Source organism: Falco punctatus (assembly GCF_963210335.1).
Source record: "Falco punctatus genome assembly, chromosome: 3".
Taxonomy (NCBI): domain Eukaryota; kingdom Metazoa; phylum Chordata; class Aves; order Falconiformes; family Falconidae; genus Falco; species Falco punctatus.
The window spans coordinates 117,295,900-117,317,272 of NC_137582.1; the positions used below are offsets into that span (position 1 = coordinate 117,295,900).

The 21,373-nt window shown below is 59.9% G+C and overlaps 1 protein-coding gene across 1 annotated transcript; it reads left to right on the forward strand.

Annotated features, from left to right (window-relative positions):
* Positions 1-1,701: 1,701 nt before the first annotated feature.
* COL9A2 (collagen type IX alpha 2 chain) lies at positions 1,702-18,352 on the forward strand. Its single transcript, XM_080379405.1, has 32 exons — positions 1,702-1,784; positions 3,679-3,753; positions 4,578-4,613; positions 4,708-4,770; positions 6,140-6,193; positions 6,444-6,479; positions 6,709-6,732; positions 6,879-6,932; positions 7,265-7,318; positions 7,526-7,573; positions 7,870-7,926; positions 8,792-8,845; positions 9,156-9,209; positions 9,907-9,960; positions 10,190-10,243; positions 10,331-10,384; positions 10,570-10,623; positions 10,836-10,889; positions 11,167-11,220; positions 11,400-11,444; positions 11,619-11,672; positions 12,056-12,109; positions 12,188-12,241; positions 12,887-12,958; positions 13,052-13,087; positions 13,316-13,360; positions 13,585-13,617; positions 13,935-14,081; positions 14,662-14,716; positions 14,794-14,982; positions 15,176-15,253; positions 15,879-18,352. Exons 1-32 carry the CDS (start codon positions 1,713-1,715, stop codon positions 16,082-16,084), a joined length of 2,073 nt encoding a protein of 690 aa, XP_080235531.1. The 5' UTR covers positions 1,702-1,712; the 3' UTR covers positions 16,085-18,352.
* The last annotated feature ends 3,021 nt before the right edge of the window (positions 18,353-21,373 follow it).

Here is a 21,373-nt window from a genome sequence, read left to right on the forward strand (position 1 = left end):
GGAGGGGTACACAGTACTGGTCAAGGGCAAATGTTCCAGTTGGATCCCACGGTAAAATTAGTGGGGAGAAAAAAGACGGAGGTGACAAGCCAAACCCTGGTGCTGCTGTGCTGGGGTGCTGGGGGTAGAATTTGAGCAACGGCGACGCATAAAAAGCTGCAATCAAATGAGCAATGGCATCAAAAGGAGGAAAAAAAAATAATGTCACTGTGTAGTAATCTAAGCAGCGCTCAAAATTACATAATTCCTCCAAAAAGTGACACTCGTGTCCCAGAAAGGTGCTGGGCTCGGTGGCAGCGCTGCGATGCGCCCGCCTCGGGCACCAGCAGAAACACCCCAGCAGCTCCAAGGAGGTCTCAGATTCCTAAATTTGAGGAATCCAAATTTAGATGCTCTGAAAAGAAGGTGCATTCAGCCTCGAGCCAAAAGGATTTTTGTCTGGTAACAGCAGGTTTTGGTGTAAGTGCAGCTCAGAAGGGCTTCTGCCACCTCTCGGAGGCGTGGGGAGGGCAGGAGCCCCCCGGCCTTCCCTGTGCCCACCTGGCACGTGGGAGGAAGAACTGGAGAGAGGGTACTAGCCCAGAGCGGTGCATCATTAGCCCCAACTGGTCCATGTGCTGGGATGGCCCCGTGCCCACTGGAGGGGGCGCAGACCACTGTTCTGCCACCCCTGACCTGCACTGGGGTACAGGTGGCAGCCTGCTGGCTCCTGGGGCCACTGCCCCCCCCCCCCCCCCCCCCCCCCCCCCCCAATACCAATGAATCAGACTTCAGCGTCTCAACATGGAGCCTTCAAGCCCTCCGTGAGGAGGAGGAAGAAATCGCCAAGATGAATCATCCCCACCATCCCCGGGAGTGGGAGTTGGGGGGTGGCGAGCTGGAGGGGCAGCTGCCAGCAAAGGCTGAGCCAGGTGGGGGGAGCTGGGCTTGGGGGGTGGTGAGTGGGGCATCCGTCCCCCCATGGACGGGGGCCTCATGCCCTGCCAGGGCTGTGGGGAGCAGCCGGGTGACCCCCTGGTGTAGCCCCCCTCCCCTCCCCGTGCCACACTGGGGCCATAAGGCCATTTCTCAGGGGTGCCCCAGCACCCACAGTGGGGCAGCTGCTCTGCCTGGGGCTGCGTGGGGGCTCACAGGGCAGAGATTGGGTCAGACACGTCAGAACCGCCCCCCCCTGGACCCTCCCCGGGGTGGCAGGAACCAGCTCCCAGTGCCCACCCCATCACAGGGTGTGGGGGCAACCGCAGCCCCAGCCCCGGGCAGCACGATGCCCTGTGGCACTGGTGTGGGCATCACGATGGGGACATCCCAGGGGACACCCTGGTGCCCCTGGGGTGCCTGCACAGACATCCTGGCTGGGGTCTCACTGTGCAGGTCCAGCAGCAGCCCCCCAGCTTGTCCCCCTCTTCTCCCAGCCCCTTGCCTACATTAAAGCCCCTTTGTGCCACTCGTGCCAAATCCCCCACTGCCGTCGTGCCAAATCCTCCGCCACCAACGTGCCAAATCCTCCAGCACCATCCAGCCCAAAATAGCCACGGGCTCACCTGAGCAGGGGCGGGGGGGCTGGGGCTGCTTGCCTGCCCTCATCCCACTGCTCCATATTAATGAGCCCCCTCCTCCTCCTCCTCCCGTGCCCGGCTCCGCAGTCGGGGCTGCTGCCGTACCTGAGCGCAGCGAGAGGAGGCCACCGGCGCTCGGTGCCAGCCGCCCTCGCCATGGCCGGCTGCTCCCCCATCCTCCAGCTCGGGCTCTTGCTCCATGCCGCCTGCCTTTGCCTGGCCCAGATTGTAAGTCTTCTGCTTGGACCCCCCTGCGCCGGGCTGGGCTGGGGGACGGAGAGGGGATGGAGAGGGAATGGTCCCCATCTCCCCCGTCGCAGATGCTCGCTTGCAGTGCTGAGCATCCCTGGGACTTTCTGCTTATTTCCCCAGCACCTTTCCTTCACTTTTCCCAGGAATGTGGGGGGTGGGAGCAGCCCCCAGCCGGGACCCACAGCCCCAACCCACTGGGGACCTCTCTGTGCCGAAAGCTGCCTCCAGTCCCATGGGATAAGGACAGGGCGGGGCTGCATGCCTTGAAATTTGGGAGTTATTAGCTAAACAAGTTGAGCTTTATTTTCCCCTTGGGGTAATGATGGGGGTCTCTCTGGTGCTTCCCTCCCCAGCGGCTGCCAGATCTTCTGCCTCCCATCACCAGGAAAACGCTTATTTTATTCTGCTTTGCTGGGACACGCTGCGGAGCTGGGCTGAGGGGGGCTGAGCAGTACTAAGGGGGGTTCTGACCCTCCAGGGACTGCCCTGGGGCTCTGTGGGGGCTTGCTGAGGGGCAGCAGGGAGGAACACCAGCGGCAGAGGGGCTGGGGGTCCTGGTGGGCTCTCGGGACTCACCCAGGGGCAGGAGAAGATGTATCAGAAAGAAGCGAAGGCAAGGTGTCCCCCTGCTCCTGGGGTGAGTGATGCGAGTGGGGCAGGCAGTGCTCCTCCTGAGATCCCATTTGTAAAGAGGAAAAATCTCCCTGCCTTGCAAACTGCAAAAATCAGATTTTCAGGAAAGATTTTTGGAAAAATCTTCTCATGTGGCTCCTGAGCTGCCTGCTGGCACAAACAGCCTTGTTGCGGAGAGCTGGGGTGGGGGGTGGGGGGCAGCTCCCTTCGTAAAGCAGCCCCCCGGGATGCCCATGGGCTTGTGGTGGCAGGGTCTGGCCGGGGCAGTGGGCTCGGGTCGGAGCAAGAGGGACGTGGGAGCTCTTGGAACTATTTGGAACCATTTGGAAATCATTGGGGCAGCACAAAGGTGTCATTCATGGGTGCTCCCAGGGACCGGTGCTCGCTCCCACCCCAACCACTGGTTTCACTTCCAAGGTGCAGCCGGGGCTTTCCTGGTCCTGTGACCAAATCAGCAACACCTCTCATGCTTATATATTTCACTTTAAAATACATAAGTGACAGAGGAGTTGCAGGCATGCAGCCCCAGCCAGCCTGTCTGGTTTTCACTTCCAGGAACACCAGGGGTTCGGTCTCTGGGACTGGAGTCTCTTCCCCCCAAACACACCGTTAGGATAACAGAGATTTCTTTGCAAAGTCGCTCCTGCGGAGCCCTGAGCAAACCTCAAAGCTGGGGCCAGGCTGCTCAGGGAGCTCCGCTGCCGCCGGCTGAATGGGGCTTTTGTGTGATGCTGTGGAGTGGTGCTGTGGGCAGCGAGCCAGCCCAGTGCAGGAGCACTGCTCTCACGGAGGGGCTCGAGGGTCCCCGTTTTGTGCTGGAGCTTCAGGCACCTAAATCCTGCTGGTGTTCTTTGAAATCCCGGGGCTGGGTTGTACCCCCAAGACGAGAGGGGCCTTTGCAAGTGCTGCCATCGCCCCGTCAAGACCCTGCTCCGTCGGGGCAGGAGGGGGGAACGATGGGGTAGAAACTGGGCAGGGGATGGGGTGCTGGTTATGGCAGTGTGGGGGAAGATATCCTGGATTTCTGCATCCATGCCCTTGCTGGGGGGCACGACCTGTGGGGAGGGGCAGAGCTCTGATGCCTTGGGGTGCTCACTCCATCCCAGCTCTCTGGAGGCGGGTCCCCAAGCACGTGCTGGTGGCAAGCGCTGCGCCCTGGGCTCCCCTTGACCCCCAGCATCTCTCGGGGTCCTGCTGCTCCTTCCTGAACGTGGGTCCCATCCCTTTTTCCCCTTAGCGAGGGCCACCAGGAGAGCCCGGCCCGCGAGGGCCCCCCGGTCCCCCAGGAGTGCCGGGAGCTGATGGCATTGACGTGAGTATGGTGCAGCCGGGAACCTGTGCGGGCTGGAGGGGGGGAGGGAGGGGACCTGCAGCACAAAGAGGGACATTGTGTCGGGGCAGAGGCTCGGCACAGGGCAGAGGATGCCGATGCCGTGCGGTTCCCGCACTGTGCTGCTCCTGGACTGGGGCAGATGGAGCATCCCCGGCTTTGCCAGTGGCAAAGTGATGGCAGAGTGATGGCACTGGGGAGTGCAGCTCCTGCACCGCCCTCCATCCACCTCCCCAGCATGGCAGCCCGTGGCCTCCTGGCCACCTTGGGAAATGGGGCCTGAAGTGGTTTTTAAGGAGCACAGTGACCGGGAGGTTTCGGTGCAGGGTGCTCGGGGCACCCGTGGCTGGGCAGTGGAGAAGCCTGGAGGGGTTGGGTGCAGGGATCAGCCCAGAGATGTCCAGTGAGGAGGGGGATCCGGGGGCTGCGGGGAACAGGACACCCAGGTGAGGAGTCCTTAGAGCAGCGACGTGGCTCCGGACCCTCCCCGGGCTGTGGGGAGGGAGCCTGAACAGAGGGGAGATCTGTGAGCCAGCAGAAAGTGCCCTTTCTCTGAGACTTGTGCCCAGGGTGTTATTTTAGTGCTATTTATACCCAGAACAGCCACAGCCCTCCCACAACCCCAGCACAACCCTCTCTTCTCAATGCCGGCCCCATCCTGACCTGGCTGACACGTTGGGGGATCCAGCATCTTGCTCCGGCTTGTGGAGGTGGATGGGGGACATGGGTCCTGAGCCCTCTGTGCTGCCGGGCCTGGCTCTGTGGGGTGACAGACCCCTTTTTACAGCCTTCTTCTCTTTCCCCAGGGTGACAAAGGCCCTGCTGGAGCCCCTGGGTCCCCGGTAAGTACCCATTCCTGCCCACAGCTCCCCAGTGGTCTCTTTCCTTCTCAAGGAGCAACTTCCAATCTGCCCCTATACCTCTCCTCTTTTAAAGGGTGTCAAGGGGGAGCCTGGAGCCCCTGGTCCAGACGGATCCCCAGGGAAGCCGGGCATTGACGTAAGTACCACCCCCCCCACGCCCACCCCAGCATCCCTGGCCACAGCCCCCAGGTCACAGCAGGGTCTTTTTCTGTTGCACATAAGAAAGTGCCAAAATCCTTTGGTGTGGGAGCTGAAAGCACCCTCTGAATCACAGCAAACACAGGCAGAGCATGCAAAGGGCTGCTGCCACCCTCTCCCACTGCCCAGGCTCCGAAAGTGTCCCCCCCCCTCCACCCCATGCAGGTGAGACCTGTGCCAGGAGAGCTACAGCACGGCACCGACACCCCTGAGCACAAAAAAGCTTTTCCTTGTCCTTTACAGCAACTGCTGCCCTGAGCCCTGGTTCAGCTCTTGTTTCTCCCAGAATAAATCTGGAGCAACCCCGTGTCCCACTCCCCTCCCCGGAGCCACCCCCTTGGCACCCACATTGGTGGCATCAGTGACTTCCCCACTGTCCCTTCCCCAGCAGCAGCAGAGCTCAGGGCAGAGGTGGTGGGTAGAAAGGGGGCTGAGCTGCCCCCTTGCCCTGCCTTGATGCAGTGCTGGGCCAGCTCATGGCCCCACGCTCCCTCCCCCGGGGTACGCAGGGCTGTGTGATGGGTGCCTGGGGAGGTTTGGGTGCCTGTCCCCCATCCCCAGTGCAGTGCTGCACGGGTGAGCACCTGTGAGCACCAGAAGGTGCTCATCAAAAGGAAACCCAAAATACAGAGTCCTCTTTTGAGTCTCTGGGCAGCACTTCATAAATCTTTGGGGGTTTAGTTATCCTTCAATAATAAATGAATAGAATAATAACTATCATTACAAGCATGCATTATTCATCCAGGCTAATCTTCCTGCAAAAGAGGTTGGCTCCCTTGAATGTGGATGCAGAGCAGAGGGGGGCTGGGGGGCTCTCCACCCGTGCCATGCCCGGCAGCGTGCAGATGTTAGCCCGTGAGTGATGCTCAAGCCGTCAGGCACAGGGATCCCAACCTGGCACGGGTGCAGCCCTCGCCTGGCTGGAGCGAGGGACAGGGGAGCCAGGCAGTGACTTGGAGTTGATATAATCGAGGTCACGGATGGGCCAAGCTCCGTGCTGGGGCTGGGGCAGCTGTGCAGGATGTGCCCAGCAGTGCCAGGGTCCCTGCTGAGCCCCGGCGTGGGGTCTCAGCGCAGGGCAGCTCCCAGGGGCTGCAGAGCATTGCTGCGAGGTTCTGTGCCATCGGGGCTGGGGTCCAGGCACTGGCTTCATCTCCAGGTTTGCTGCCTGATGTGCGCAGCAGCGATACGCACAAATTCCCTGCTAATAACCCTTGGCCCCTCACGATGGAAAGAGCCCCAGCAAAAACGCCTGGCTGGAGAGCAGAAGGGCTGGCGATAACCTCCTGCCATCTCTCCTCTTGCAGGGCCTGACGGGAGCGAAAGGGGAGCCAGGGCCCATCGGTGGGCCAGGAGTTAAAGTGAGTGAGGGGCTGCTCTGGGGCAGCCGCTCCGGGCTCCCACCTTCCCTGCCCGGAGCCTGGCCAGGCTGGGACCAGCCCCGCCACCGTGGAGGGGATGCACGGATGCAGGAATTGGGTGATGGAGTGTTTGGCAACGCGGGGCACTGGGGCTGGGGCCAGGGAGGGATGAATTTTAGCAGCGGATCAGGGCTTGGCAGAGCCAGACCTTCCTGTTTCGGCTCCTGACTCTCCCCTTCTGTCCCGGCAGGGCCAGCCTGGACTCCCAGGGCCACCAGGGCTTCCCGTGAGTATTTGCCTTTCCTGTGGGCACCAGTGATGCGCCCGCTCCTGGTTCCAGCACCCACTCCCTCAGCACCCACGAGTGGGGTGGGAGTGGAGTGGGGATCCAGCCCCATCCCCCCAAGCTGCATCCTTGGTGGTGGCATGGACATTGCCCTGCTCGGGGCAGGAATGCTGGTGGTTTTGGGGGAGTTGGACAATTTGGACCAACCGTGTCTTTCTTCTTGTTGCAGGGTCCTTCGCTGCCAGGACCACCCGTAAGTGCCATGATCGTGGGGCTGGGGTGGGCGGCCAGGGACCCTGCCTGGAGTTGCACTGGAAGAGCTCAAATCTCAGCAGCCCCAAAGGGGGGGTCTCAGGGCTTGAACTCTCTCACCTGGTCAATGTCTCTCTTCTCTTTAAGGGGCTTCCAGGCCAGGTTGGCCTTCCTGGAGAGATTGGAGTGCTGGGACCCAAGGTGAGGGGCCAGGAGGGGGCATGGGAACCCCCCTGCTCCTTACACCAGCATCCGCTTCTCCGCACTTCAGGGCTCCTGGGGTAAACAGGGATGACCCCACAATGTCGGAGTGGGGTCCTACAGTGGGGACAGAGGGGCGATGGACCCTGTGCCTGCAGCCAGGTCCCCTCATGCCATCCATCCCCTCCTAGCTCATAGCTGGGGGATGCCCCAGTTCCTGCTGTGACAGCCTGGGTCTCTGGTGCTTCGTCACCCTTCTCCACCCCAGCTCTGGCAGTACCTGCCACCTTCCCACCAGCTAAATCTCCTTTCCTGGGATTGTTCTTTTCTAGGGTGACCCCGGACCCGATGGCCCACGGGGTCCCCCAGGCCCTCCAGGGAAACCTGTGAGTATCTCCGCAGTCACCAGCATTTTCTGTGGGAGGGAGAAGCTTCCACCCTGGCTCAGCCCAGGGCTGGAGCTGGGACTCAGGCTCTGGCACCCACCTCCTGCCCCGTGCCTTGCTCCCTTCCCTCCCAGGTGTAACATTCACCCCTCCTGTAAAATACTGCTGGTATTAACCCCTGGATGCTGATGGTCTCCTTCCCTCCAGGGCCCCGCGGGACACATCCAGGGAGTGGAAGGCAGCGCTGATTTCTTGGTGAGAGCTGCCATTACCTTGTCCCTTCCGCAGGCTTTTGCAGGGTAATGGCCACTGGAAGGACGTGTGCTGCCCTGGCCTGAAATGCAGCCACCAGTGTCATTTGGTAACTGGGGGCTTGATGGGGCGGGGAGGAGCAGGGTCCCCAGCCGATACTGTGCTGTGAGCAGTGGGTCCCTTTGTGTCACCGCACAGCCCGGCTTCACTGCGTGGTGTGGGAGCCTGTCCCTCCCAGCATGGCTTCTCCGCAGCCTCTGGGTCCTTTCCCAACTCAGTCTGTGCTTCTTCCCCACCAGTGCCCGACCAGCTGCCCACCAGGTCCCAAGGGCCCCCAGGGACTGCAGGGGCTGAAGGTAAGGGAGCCCTGGGGCTGCCAGGGAGTCAACAGGGACTGTCACCTCCAGTGGGCTGTGCCTCAGTGGAGGAGCCTTCCCCAGCCAGGAGGCACAGGGAGCTCAGGAGCTGCTGTGCTCCCCTGGGAGCACGAGGACATGTGTGCACGGAGAGCCCTGGGGACAAAGGTGCTATGGGAGAGGTTCCCTGCAGCTCTCCAGCTCCTGGCAGCCCCTTCCTGGGGAGCGAGACCCTGTGCCAAAGCCCCAGCCCCCGCCGTGCCACTGCCAGGCTCCCTGTGCTGCAAAGCCTGGAGGATTAAACCCGGTGAGCATCCCCACCGCACTGCCTTAAAGCTGTGGGATGCTGAGCCCTACCACGTCACTGGTGGGATGCTGAGCCCTGCCATGTCTCCAGTGGGATGCCGAGCCCTGCCACGTCACTGGCAGGATGCTGAGCCCTGCCATGTCACCAGTGGGATGCTGAGCCCTACCACGTCACTGGTGGTATGCTGAGCCCTGCCATGTCACCAGTGGGATGCTGAGCCCTACCACGTCACCGGTGGGATGCTGAGCCCTGCCATGTCACCGGTGGGATGCTGAGCCCTACCATGTCACTGGTGGTATGCTGAGCCCTGCCATGTCACCAGTGGGATGCTGGGCCCTACCACGTCACTGGCAGGATGCTGAGCCCTGCCATGTCACCAGCGGGATTCTCAGCCCAGCCACATCACCAGTGGGATGCTGGGCCCAGCCATATCACCAGCAGGCACCCCAGGGTGGGACGTCGTGGGCAGGGTGACTCTGGGTGATGTGGCCATCAGGGAACTGCCTCAGCCCTGCTGCTCTGCCCAGGGATGCTCACGATCTTCCTCTTTGTCCCTAGGGTCACAGAGGCCGCCCCGGTGCCCTCGGGGAGCCCGGCAGGCAGGGCAAGCAGGTGAGTGACCTCTCTGGCAGCTTCCCGGCAGGAGCCAGGTGTGCCTGCCTCTGGGGGAGTGGGGCTGGACCGGAGGGCATGGGGCTTTGGGAAGAGAAAGGGGGAAGGAAGGAAAGGGGTGGGAGAGAGAGGAGGGAGTTCTAGGGCTGGGAGACAGAGGGTGGGCAGGGTGGTCTTTCCACAGTGGCTCCCTGGGAGGGACACTTGTCCCCATCTGCCAAGTCCAGTTGCGGGGGTCTTGGGTGCCCAGGGTGGTTTGTACCCCTGCTCCACCCCGACACTCACCTCTCTTACCTCCATCCCTCCCCAGGGCCCCAAGGGTGACGTTGGCGTTTCTGGAGAACAAGGCATCCCTGGCCCTCCGGTAACATACTTATTTCTCTTGGCTGCTCTGCCCTCCGCGTGCCCCAAGGGCTGGGGGCAGCCAGTTTGTGCTTGGCCCCAGACACTTGGGGATATGACCCCAGTGTGTCTCTGCTCCTGGGGACCCACCACTGGGACCAGAGAGAAACCTTCGTCCCATCCATCTTCCTCCTCCCAGCCATGGAGCTGGCACCAGGAGGGTGGCAAAGCTGCATCCTGACGGATTCCTGAGCACCTCGGTCGTTGGCGCATGTTAACACGGATAACACATCGGCCAGGGACAAATTGCTCATGTACACTGAGCCCCCCTGACCCCACCTGAACGGGGGGCGCAGTGTCCAGCGCACCGCAGGGGTGTGGGGATTAAAGCTGTTTGAGCTCGCTGAGCGTTTAGAAGATGAAAAGCAATTAAGGGGCTGAGCCCCTCCGGTCTGGGAAAGGGCAAAACCGCTTTGAAGCCAAGAGCTTTGGTGGGGGAAGCAGCACCAGTTTGGGCCCGTTGCCGTTATCGAACCGACAGCTGGAAAGGCACCTGGTGGGGGGCTGCAGAATTAGGAGCGAGCGGCGGGACTGCAATACCTGGCATTTGGCAAAACCGGCTGACTGCCAGTACCGGCTTTTCCTCTAATTGCGGCTTCCCCCTGAGCTGCTCCTGGGGCTGTTTCCAGCTGAACTGGCTGTTTTTTCCTTCCCCGCAGGGACCGCAGGGCCTGAGGGGTTACCCTGGGATGGCGGGACCCAAGGGCGAGACGGTGAGTGCCGGTGGGATGCAGGGGCAGCTGTGCCTGGCTCTGGGGGCAGGGGGACCAGCTGCCGTGGCGATTCTTCCAGCCTGGCAGCTGCTTCCCAGGAGCATCACTAACGCGGCTGTTTGGCCATCCCGGGGAGCTGGATGCTGCCTCTTGCTAGTGGGGTCAGACCTGGCTGGGGGCTGAGGTTGGGATGGGACGAATTCACCCCCACCCCATGCTTTCTTTGCAGGGTCCTGCTGGTTACAAGGGGATGGTCGGGACCATCGGAGCGGCTGGGCGGCCGGTGAGTGCCCTCCCTCATCCCAGGGGCTGTGGGGCAGGTGGGGGACCCCACACTTCACTGCTCAGCCCCTGTCTTTCTCCTCTGCAGGGCAGGGAAGGCCCCAGGGGACCACCCGGGGACCCCGGTGAGAAGGGAGATCTGGTAGGTAACCTACCCCATGGGGAGGGCAGCGCTGTGTGATGCCAATGCCCCCTTTTGCCCCGCTCCCTGGCACGGAGCGGGGCTCTGCTGGGGTACCCTTGGTGGGCATCTCCTCCCTCTCCCAGCTCCATATCCTGCACCAAGAAGGCAGCTGGAATAATAACGCTGGCTCTCTCCTGTTCTAGGGTGGTCGTGGCATCAGGGGCCCCCAAGGAGACATCGGCCCCAAGGGGGAGAATGTAAGTACAGCTGGCGGCACCCCCACCCACATCTAGGGCTGAGCCCCTTGCAAGGGGAAAATCACTCTGTCCTGTTTGGGGCCATCCTGCCTCCTTGCACCCTGGCTCAGCAGAGGGCTGGAGTGTCCCCACCATGAGCTTTTTGCACCCACCATGACCCTTTCAGTCCCTCTCGGAGGTGTCAGACTGAGCGATTCTTCCCCCTTTTGCAGGGTCTCCCGGGCATTGATGGCAAAGACGGGACCCCAGGTATCCCAGGCACGAAGGTGAGCTGCTGCGGGCAGGGGCTGCTGGGTGCTGCCTGCACCGGGAATGGGGAATGGGCATGTTCCTTGTACCAGCACTTGCTGGAAATAACTGGGATGGCAAGTGGCATAAGGTTCCCACCCTTGATGTGGCATCTCCTGACTAGCGGAGTGTGGCTGTCCCCAAGGGGTAAAGGGCAGAGTCCCTCTTTGACCAGGAGTCCCTTGTCCCACCCATGGACACCTCATTTCTGCATCTTTCTCCATCACATGGTAACACCCTCCCTGTCCCTCGCAGGGTGGCATGGGACAAGCCGGCCGCCCAGGAACACCGGGACACCGGGGACAAGCTGTGAGTATGGGAGGGTGGGATCCCCCCACCCAGGCAGGTACCCCATTACCAGTGGGGTGCACCCCCAGCTGCGGGTGATGCCAGGGTGTGGGGCCAGCACCCAGCATAGATGCTGCCGCAGGGCAGAGTGCTGCCTCCGGTGCTGTGCTCAAGGTTTGATCCCGGTTTTATTTCTACAGGGCTTGCCAGGGCAGCCGGGAAGCAAAGGTGGCCCAGGAGACAAGGTGGGTCTGGGGCAGCCAGGACCAGAGTGACCCCCTCCCAGCGTCCTGCAGCCCTGTTCACCCTACACGGTGCTGCGGCAGCTTCCACGCTCCATCCCTAAGCCCACAGCCTTGTCTGCATGCTGTCCCCTCCCTGTCCTTGCTGTCCCTGAACCCCTTGTTTCCTCATTGCAGGGTGAAGCAGGTGCTCGGGGCCATCCTGGCGTCACCGGTGCCCCAGGGCAGATTGTAAGTACAGAGGGGTCACCATGTTCCTCCTGGGCACGGTCTACGGTCTGAGGGTTGCTCTTCTCTTTCCCCTCTATTTGCTGTCAAACAGAAAGCAGATTTGGGCATTTTATGCTCCCCCTCAACCCCCCTGCCCTTTCTCCTCCCTCTGCCCCCCCCAGCAGTTTCCTCACGGGGGAAGCCCTTGGGGCCACATCCAGCCCTGCATCCAGCACCTCCTTGGCCACGCGGTGCAGTGGCAGCCCTTGGCGTGGCTGCAGGGGACAAGGACAGGGCCACACGTTCCTTGGGGAAGGATGAAGGGCAGATGACGGCATGCAAATCCAAGAGAAGTGGCTGGTCTGGGGGCTTTTGTTGTTCTTGGTTTTTTCCTCCCCTCTTAGGGTGAGCCTGGACCTCGGGGTGAGCAGGGACCGCCGGGTGTCCCTGGGATGAAGGTGAGTCCGGGGCACCGCAGGGTTTGTGGCACTGCCAGGAGCTGCCCCTGACTCTGCTCTCTTCCCGGGTCTCCACAGGGTGACCGGGGCGAGCGTGGCCTCGTGGGCCCCCCCGGCGAGCAGGGAAAAGCGGTGAGTTGTGCCCGCAGCCGGGCTGGGAAACGGGCTTCGCCTTGGCACAGCTCAGGGATGCTCAGCCCCAGGCGTGCGGCTGGGGAGGAGGGATGGGGACAGCGGGGCATGGCTGGCACCGCCTGCAGGGACCGCTTGCTTTGATCGTGGCCGGGGTCAGTCACGTGCCCGTCCCGCTGTGCCTGGCTGCCGGGGTGAGGGATTAGCCGATGGGGCAAGTAGCGTGAGGATTAGTGGTCCCGGGGCCATGCTGGGTTTGCAGCCCCAGCTGGGAGAGGAATTTCCTCCCAGCCCGGTGAGGGGCTGCCTGGCCCCTCTCAGAGGCTTTCCCAGGGTGGAAAATGGCCAAAAAGCAACCTTTGTCCCTCTGGCTTCCTGGGGGATGGGGCCCCATCCATGGTGAAGCCCCCTGCCTTGACACAGCTGGAGGGGAGGCTCCTTCATCATTTTCTGAGCTATCCCCCCAAGAGGCTGGATTCGGGGCAGGTTGGGATGCTGTGGGGCAGCCTGGACCACCGGAGGCAATGGGGAGCTGCTCACCCATCTCATTGCCATGGGGAGGATGCCCTGATGGGGGAGGAGGGTCTTCCCACTGCCTCTTCTCACTCATTTTTCTCTTTTTTCCCACGTTACCTTGATTTCTAGGGGCCGAAGGGTGAGCAGGGTCCACCGGGGATCCCAGGACCCCAAGGTTTGCTTGGAGTCAAAGGAGACAAGGTGACTGCTCCTGGTGCGGGAGGTGGGCTGCTCTGGGGTCCAGCTCAGGGAAGCTGCGCTGAGCTGGGCTGACCCCCCCTTGCCTTTCTCCAGGGCTCCCCAGGGAAAACCGGCCCCAAAGGCAGCGTTGTGAGTACATCACCCTCGGTGAATTGGTGGGGAATCGCTGACACCCACGTCTAACAGGGCTGGCACCCACCTCTGCAGGGGGCTGACACCCAGCGACACCATGCGCTCTCTCCATCAATCCCCCTGGCATCCCGGTGGGGCACAGCGGGTGCCAAGGGGGTTAAAGCGGCTGTGGGGGAGGTGGGTGCTGGCAGCCAAGGTTCTCATTTCTCATTGCCTTGCCTCTAGGGAGACCCCGGTGTTCATGGCCTGGCGGGGCTGAAGGGAGAGAAGGTGGGTCCCTGTCGGTGGTTCCTGGGCTGGGGTGGAGGGACATGGGCCGGACAGGGGTCCCTGCCCACGCTGGGGTCTCCTGCCCAGCACGGCCCCAGGCACTGCAGCACTGCACCCCAGTGCAGCTGCGGTTGCACTCCTGGCTTGTCTTTGTGCCTCCCCCCACCTGCACCTCTAAATTCATGCCGTCTCCCCATTGCATTTCTCGTGTCCTCTGTCCCCAGGGTGAATCGGGCGAGCCAGGGCCGAAGGGACAGGTGAGTGACGGGGGGCTTGAGGGCGAGGGGCTCCCCATACCTTCGTGCTGGGTGGCTCTGCAGGAGCTGCGGCTGGAGGCGATCCTCCTGACCAAGGCAGTGGTGATCCTTGGAGCTGGTGCATGCTGCACACTGGTGGCCTCAGAGAGTATTTTCTCTGGAGAAGGGCTTCAGTGACCACGTTCAGCCCTGGATGTGGGTTCAGACCCTCTTTGGCGTTCAGAGCCTGGCTGCGGTGATTGGTACTGGAAGCCTTGTGGGTCTCAGGGCAGGGCTGAGCTCCCCACTCCTGATGCCGCTCTCCATCCCCACTGCAGCAAGGCATCCAGGGCGAGCTCGGCTTCCCCGGCCCCTCGGGGGATGCAGGAGCACCCGGCGTACGAGGCTACCCAGGACCCCCTGGCCCACGAGGACTCGTTGGGGAGCGTGGTGTGCCGGGGATGCCAGGCCAGCGGGGCATAGCGGTGAGTACCCCCAGCACCCCGCACCCCCTCCGCGCCTCCCGCACCACGCAGGTAGTGTCCCTCTGCCATCGGCTTGTTCAGCGCTGCAGGTGAACTGCCTCCCACCTTTTCTTACCAACCCATTCCTCTGGGAAAAGGCTGCCCTTTGGCTCAGGAGCTGCCAGTGCTCCCCCATGAGCTCTCCAGGAGGGCTGAGCTGCGATCCTGCCTTTCTGGAAAAGAAGAATTAATTATTTCTCACTGCATACAGCACCAGCAGCAGGCTTACCTCCAACATGTGCCTTTGCAGCCTGCCCGGAGACAAAATTTTTCCATAGAACCCTCCTTTTAGACTTGCAAAATGGGACCACAGAAAGTTAACGCTGGGAGCAGGTTGTAGCGTGGCCAGGCATGGTGTGAGCTGGGGCTGGAGCACTTGTCCTGGGACCAAGCAGGAAAAGAAGAAGGGTGGGAAGGTGGCACTGGGTGCAGGGGGGTGCTCTGAGCTGGAGGGTCAGGATGGGACCAGCTCTGCGGGTGCAGATGGGGACAGAAGGAGCCATCTCCCTTTACGGCATGTCCCTCCTTTCACTGCTGGCAGGGTCGGGATGCCGGGGACCAGCACATCGTCGACGTGGTCCTGAAGATGCTGCAAGGTGAGGGGGCAAGTGGGGCACCGCTGGCCTGGTGGCTGCCTCCGTGTCCCATCCCGCATCCTCTCTCTGCCCTACAGAGCAGCTGGCAGAGGTGGCAGTCAGTGCCAAGAGAGCTGCCCTGGGTGGAGTCGGTGCCATGGGACCCCCCGGACCCCCCGGTCCCCCAGGGCCACCTGGTGAGCAAGGCCCACATGGACCCATGGGACCTCGAGGTGTCCCCGGCATCCTGGGTGCTGCTGGGCAGATCGGCAACGTAGGACCTAAAGGTAGGTGGGGGGTGGTCGTACCCACACCATGCAGGACAAAATACCCTCCCTGGGGCTGATACTGCTTCCTCCTGCCACACTTGACCCCCACCCCAGTCCCTGAGCATGGGCAGCCCCCTCCCCAGCTCTGCAGGGTCTGTGTTTCAATCTGCAGCTCCTGCAAGTCCTTCCCTCCCGGTTTCTTTCCCTGCAGGGAAGCGAGGCGAGAAGGGTGAGCGGGGAGACACTGGCCGTGGCCACCCAGGCATGCCAGGACCCCCGGGGATCCCAGGTAAGCCCCCCTGCCCCCAGCATGGACCACAGGTCCCTGCTGGGCAGCACAGCCCTGCGCCCCTTGGTGGGATGAGGAACCCAGCAGCAGTTTGGGAGCTTCTGGCCCATCCCTGCAAACCTGCATGGGTTCATCCCGCACATCTCCGACCTGCAGCGCCCTTTGCTGCCTCCTCGCTGCCCACAGCTCTGCCAGCTGCTCTCCTGGCCCCTCGGCATTGCTCACTTAGAATCATTTGGTTGGAAAAGACCTTTGAGATCATCAAGTCCAACCATTACCCCAGCACTGCCAAGTCCATCAATAGACCACGTCCCTAAGCACCTCGTCTACATGTTTTTTAAACATCTGCAGGGATGAAGACCCCACCCCATCCCTGGGCAGCCTGTTGACTACCCTTCCAGTGAAGAAATTTTTCTTAATATTCTAAATCTCTCACTGTGCGACTTGAGGCTCTTTCCTCTTGTCCCGTTGCTTGTTGCCTGGGAGAAGAGCACTTGCCGTGCTGCTCCGCTAACGCATCCCCATCCTCACTGGCAGCGTTCCCTGCATCCCAGCCCCTGCTCTGCCCCGGCACAGCCTGGGCTCAGCACCCACTCACCCGCTGAGGACCACGCTCCCGTTGCAGGTCTCCCTGGCATCCCTGGCCACGCGCTGGATGGCAAGGCTGGTGAGCGGGGCTTGCCGGGCTCCCCGGGAGAGGCTGGCCGGCCGGGCTTGCCGGGTCCCACTGGCTTGCCGGGCTTCTGCGAGCCGGCCGCCTGCCTGGGAGCCTCGGCGTACGCCGCTGCACGCCTGACCGAGCCCGGGGCTGTCAAAGGACCCATCTACTGAAGAGGCACCAGCACTGCAGCAGACCTGGCTGGCAAACCTGTGCCAGGGCTGGCAGCAAAAAGACCAGAAAACTGCAAATCCATAGGGAGCGACCTCTGCCCATCCCGGCTGTGGGAGGGTGCTGGGCTTGGGGCAGCTGCCGGAGGGGAAACGCAGCCTTGGGAATTTAATTTGGTGTAGGCATCACCCCCCTCCCACAGCTGGGGGGACGGGGAGGAATAAAGAAAGGTCACGCCAAGTCCTGTCCTCATTACTGGGTTCATTACCTGCCCGCCCTCCGCTCCCTGTGCCCCTTCCCAAAGAAATAAATTCTCTTTTATACAAACCCTCTCACTGTTATGTCCTGCTTGGTGCTGAATCGGCTCATTGCTCATTTCCTTTTTGCCCCCCTCTTTTTTTTTTTTTTAAAAAAAAAAAAAAAGAACAACCAAAAATTGTGTTTTGATAATTTAAGACTTACCAGATCCAGCCTTCTTCACTGCTGGGCACTCACAGAGCTGTAAATCTTTGTAAAATAGGATTATTTTATAACTATGAACAGAGACCCACCAACTTTTTTAAAAACGGACAATAAAAATTAGATGAATTGTCAATGAACTGATGTGTTGATTTCTTTGCATTAAACCAGGACTATACTGGGAAGGGGGATTATCTGAGGGCTGAAATTCCCTTTTCTCTTGCTTCAAGGCTCTTATTGGGTGTCTCAATTGCTCATTCCCATCCTCGGGGATGATTTCAACTGCTCCATAGGTTGCTTAAGCAAAAGCTCATTATTTTTTTTTTTTCTTCTTCTTGCACCACTGCAAATGTGCAGAGGAATTTGTTGCCCCTGAACTCCCTGGGTTGGAGACTGAGTAAAGTTACCAGAAATGCATCGGGCACCTTCAAGTTAGACCAAGTTGGCCCAAGGCTCCTCGCAATCAAATGGGCCAGAAAACTATTAGCAGCCTTGCAAAGGGTATTGATCTTTTAATAGTTAAAAAGGAAGCCTGCGGCTCTAACAGGATCCGCAGGTGTCTTTCTCATTATTGCCATCGACAGCAGAAAGGATTAAAGCTGTGTGGCGGGAGCAATGGGGCTTCGCTTTGTAAGATAAATAAAAATCAATTTTTGTTTATTAGCAAAGCATGTTCAGCTTGGCAGGGTAACAAATCCCAGGGAGTGGCGGTGGGAAAGCCTGGCTGTGTCCCTCCCGTGGCACTGAGCATCGCTGCCACCAGCCCTGGGACCACCCGCAAGTCGCAGCCCCACCGGGCACGCTTCAGCAGGAGGGGGCTAATCCTGGCAAGGACCAGCTCCCAGCCCAGGCAGACCCAGCACCGTCTACTCTTCCCTTACACACCTCACTGCGTAGCAGAGCGCTCTCCCACATGGATCTATATCTGTCCCCATGTCCCCAGACTCTTCAGAAGCATCCTCCACTCCTCCTCCATTTAAATTACCTTCTCTGTGTCCTTTGCAAACCCCTGCCTTGTCACTTAACGTGCAATCAGTTAACTTTGAGGGGACAGTCCTTCATTAAAAAAAAAAAAGTAAGTTTGGAAGTGAATTGCAAATGTTTTATTTGCAAGCTGGAATTTAATCAAGGAATTAAGAAGGCTGCATACTAATTAGGGGCCAGACTAGTTGCTTCCAATGAGTGGCAAACGCGCTCTGAATCTGCCTCTTCATCAGAGCCCTCATAAATATTCATCCAATAAATAGCAGATTGGATGCTATTACAGAGACAAGAGAGATTGAAACCCAAGTATCTGTGGAAATGAAACAGCTGGAAAGCGTCCAATCTCTGCCCCAAATAATAACAAATCATTATTAGGAGGGGTGAAGGAATAGCCTTGTTGAGCACTTGTCTCCATTTCTGGACAAATGGGGAGATTCATCATCATTCTTTTCAGGGAGGAATTCAGGTTATTAAACCCTTTCGGGGACAGCCAGGGGCCGGGCTTACCCCTGCCTCCAGCTGTGCAGCACATCTGGGGCCACATCCCGGCTGCGCAGCCCGAATCACACCCATGTCCCTATTTTTGTCCGCCACAGGAGGGCGCTGCAGCCCGCTGAATCCTCCATTCCCAGGGAGCCACCCCCGGGCTACTGCCACCAAACGCGGCTGTCACCCCTGGCGGTCCCCCCATCCCCGCACAGGGCTGTGCTCTCCCCCTCGCCATTAGGGGAAAGGGAGAAACCCACCCCCTACCCCCCCCACCTCTGGGATGAGCACAGCAGGGTGGGAAGATGCAGAGGGGAAGGGAACCAGGGGCGTGGAGGAGAAGGGGGGGAAACGAGGAGAAGGGGGGGGGACGGACCAGGGGCGCAGAGGAGAAGTGGGGGGGGAACCAGGGGCGCCGAAGTTTGCTGCAGGGATGGGACAGGAGGAGGGCTGGAAGCTGAGCTGTGGTCCCGGAGCAAGGAGAGGCTGTGGCGGACGAAGCTGCTGCTGTGCCTGCAGAGGGTCCTGGGCTGCCCGGGGCGGGGTGTGGGGGGGTGCAGGATGCTTTGCGAGACGCCCAGGGGCTCCTTGCTCTTGCACCTGAGCACACACATCCCCAGGCAACACGGGGATGGGATGGAGCAAGTGCTCCAGCACAGCCAGGGACACTGGTCTGGCTGAGCCCACTGGTGTTCAGAGCCTCCCCAAAGGTGCCAGCTGCCGTGGTGGCCGAGGTCCCCCTCAGCAAGGGGCAGCTGTGACCTTCAGTGCATCCCTGCTCCCCTGCCCTGCAGATGCTGCAAGGCAGCGCAGCCACAGCCGGGCTCTGCGCAGCCTCGGAGTCGGAGGCTGGCAAGGCCAGTGTCTGGGAAGATTAAGCTCAGGTTTTAATTAAAAGTGCTAAAGAAGCAGCTGTCTGGAGCTCTTCCTTTTTTTCTCTTCCACCTGCTCCTGCCTGAATTTGACATCATGGATTCTCCTGTGGATGGGACCATGGGGAGCCAGCCCAGGGCCCTGTCACCTCTGTCCCTGTGGTGACAGGCAAAGGGACTTGGGGCTCAAAAACCACAGCAGCTGAGAGCAGCCCGGTCTATTCACCGTCTGTAGTCACTCAACTATCAGGGACCAGGCCATGGCCACTCATGACTTCTTGTCAAAGCAAAAATGTGTGGAATCTTTTAAAATTATTTCAAGGGGTTTAAGAACCTGCTCCCGAGCTCATCCCTGCAGCTACAAAAAGCTCCAGAAACATGAAGGTGTGGAGTCAAGCATCATCACATGGCTTTCATGTGACGGGAAAGACAAAAGGGAAGAAATGAAAAGAGATGAAGGCAGATCCCTTTGGGCTCACACCGCTTGCCCCGTCAAGCCTGCTGAGACGACCTGCAAGAGTCACAGCTTTCATTCTCTTCCCTTCTGCTTTGAAAGCCATGGGGTGGTGGGGGGTGGGGGTGGTGATGTGTGTGTGGGGAAGGAAGTCCAATTGTAGCCTGGAGTAATTAGGGAGCCTCTGATTACTACCATTCAAGGCTGATGAGGCCGGCGGTGCTGGCTGCAGTTTGCATTTGGACAAGCACCACTTGTTCCACTCCGGGGCCACGTGCACCATTGCTGCAGCTGAATGTGCTATTAGCGCTGGGGCACAGCCCTGGCAGGAGGCAGCGGAACGGCTGCCTTCCATCCCGGCTGGACCCTTCCCACGTGTGCTGCGGGAGGAGAGAAACCCACCTGCCCAGCTCCGGGCAGCCGGAGAGCCCCGGCAGCGAGCGGCTGGGACAGGGGACATCCAGCATCTCATGGACCACCCTTGTACCCCCGGGCATCCCTAGCAGAGTGTTGCCCAGGGGAGGCATTGCCTCCTGCTTGGTTACCCACAGCCACCTCTCGGCATCATCCTCGCATCCCACCCCAGCGACATTTCTGTGGCACAAGGCCACCGCATGTGCCCGTGGCAAGGGGCAGCGCTGCCAGATGAATAATTCAGGGAAATGGGAGAAAAGTTTCCTTGAGCAAGCTAATGCATTGATTAGACCAAATTGCCTCCCTCACCCTCGAGGAGGTAAAAATGAGCTAATCACCGTTTGTTCTCTCTTGATAGATGATTAACCACAAATTAGAATATTAAACAGAGGACTTTGGGTACGTAAATTAACAGCTGAGAACTAAGTTAATTATTGGAGGAGCCATAAAACTGCTTATTTTTATTCTTGGATTATTGTTTGATGTTTTTGCCTCTTAAAATGAGGGAGTTATTTTTAAAATGGCTTGTTCTGCTGCTTGTGTCCCAGAGTGCGATATGGAGTTGGACCAGCCAGGACGTGTGGGGGAAGATGAAGCTCATGCTCCATCAGCAATATCCTGGGGGAATGAATTTCCCCTCTACTGCAGGGAATGGTGCTGCCAGCCCCATCCGTGCCCTGTGGGCAGGATGCCCCAAGCCAGGACAAGCAGGATGCCCGAGGGGCATGCAGGCAGCTGGAGAAGCTGATCCCATTTCTCAAAGGAAAAGGTCAAATTTGGATACTGGCTTTGCCCAAAAAAAGTGACAAGACTCTTCCAGATCAGGGACGCAGCTATAGGGTGTCACAGGGAATTAACTTTGTTAATAGCCCATTCATTTAAATGTAAATGGTGAGCCTGGCTGGTATAATGAGGCTGCAAAATCTTATTAGGGACCAAATTAAAAGTTTGTGGGTGAGCAGGTGCAGGAGTGGGCCTGAATGTGAGAGAGGGGCTTCCTGGGGGGAGAAGCACATGGGTTCACGCCTGGACAGAATGCAAACGCTCAGCTGTACAGCACAGGAGGGAAGGGTCGTTGGGGGTTGGATGGATGCTGAAGGCAAGACACGCGGGATTAATTCCTGCCCTTACCGCTGCCATCGCTCCGTGCCTGTCCTGCGGCAGATGCCTGCAGCATCCCCAAGCAGATGGGGGAGGAAGGGGCTGGGGGTGCTGTGCCACTGACCCCTTAGGGGCAGAGGGGCCACCCTGCACATAACTGAGGCCAGCCGAGGGGCACGTTTGGGTAGAGCAGGGCATGGCCACCTGCCCTCAGAAGGGGTGCGCAGCCCCCGAGCCCTCCCTGGGGGGGGGTTTGGGGCTGGTAACAGGTTCTGCTGCAGCCAGCTCCACGTGAGCAGCCCCATTTCTCTCTGACTCCAATCAGCAGTGCCAATGGGCCACCAGCACGGCCAGTGCTCACTGGGGTGCACCCTCCTCCTTTGGAGGGGTCCTGCCACAGCTCTCCCACACCCGGCAAAGGGGGAAGGAGCATGCTGACAAAAGGCTGATTTAATTACTAGAATTGTTCTGATTACAGCCTGCAAACACTGTTATCTTGTAATTATTGCCAAGAACATGCC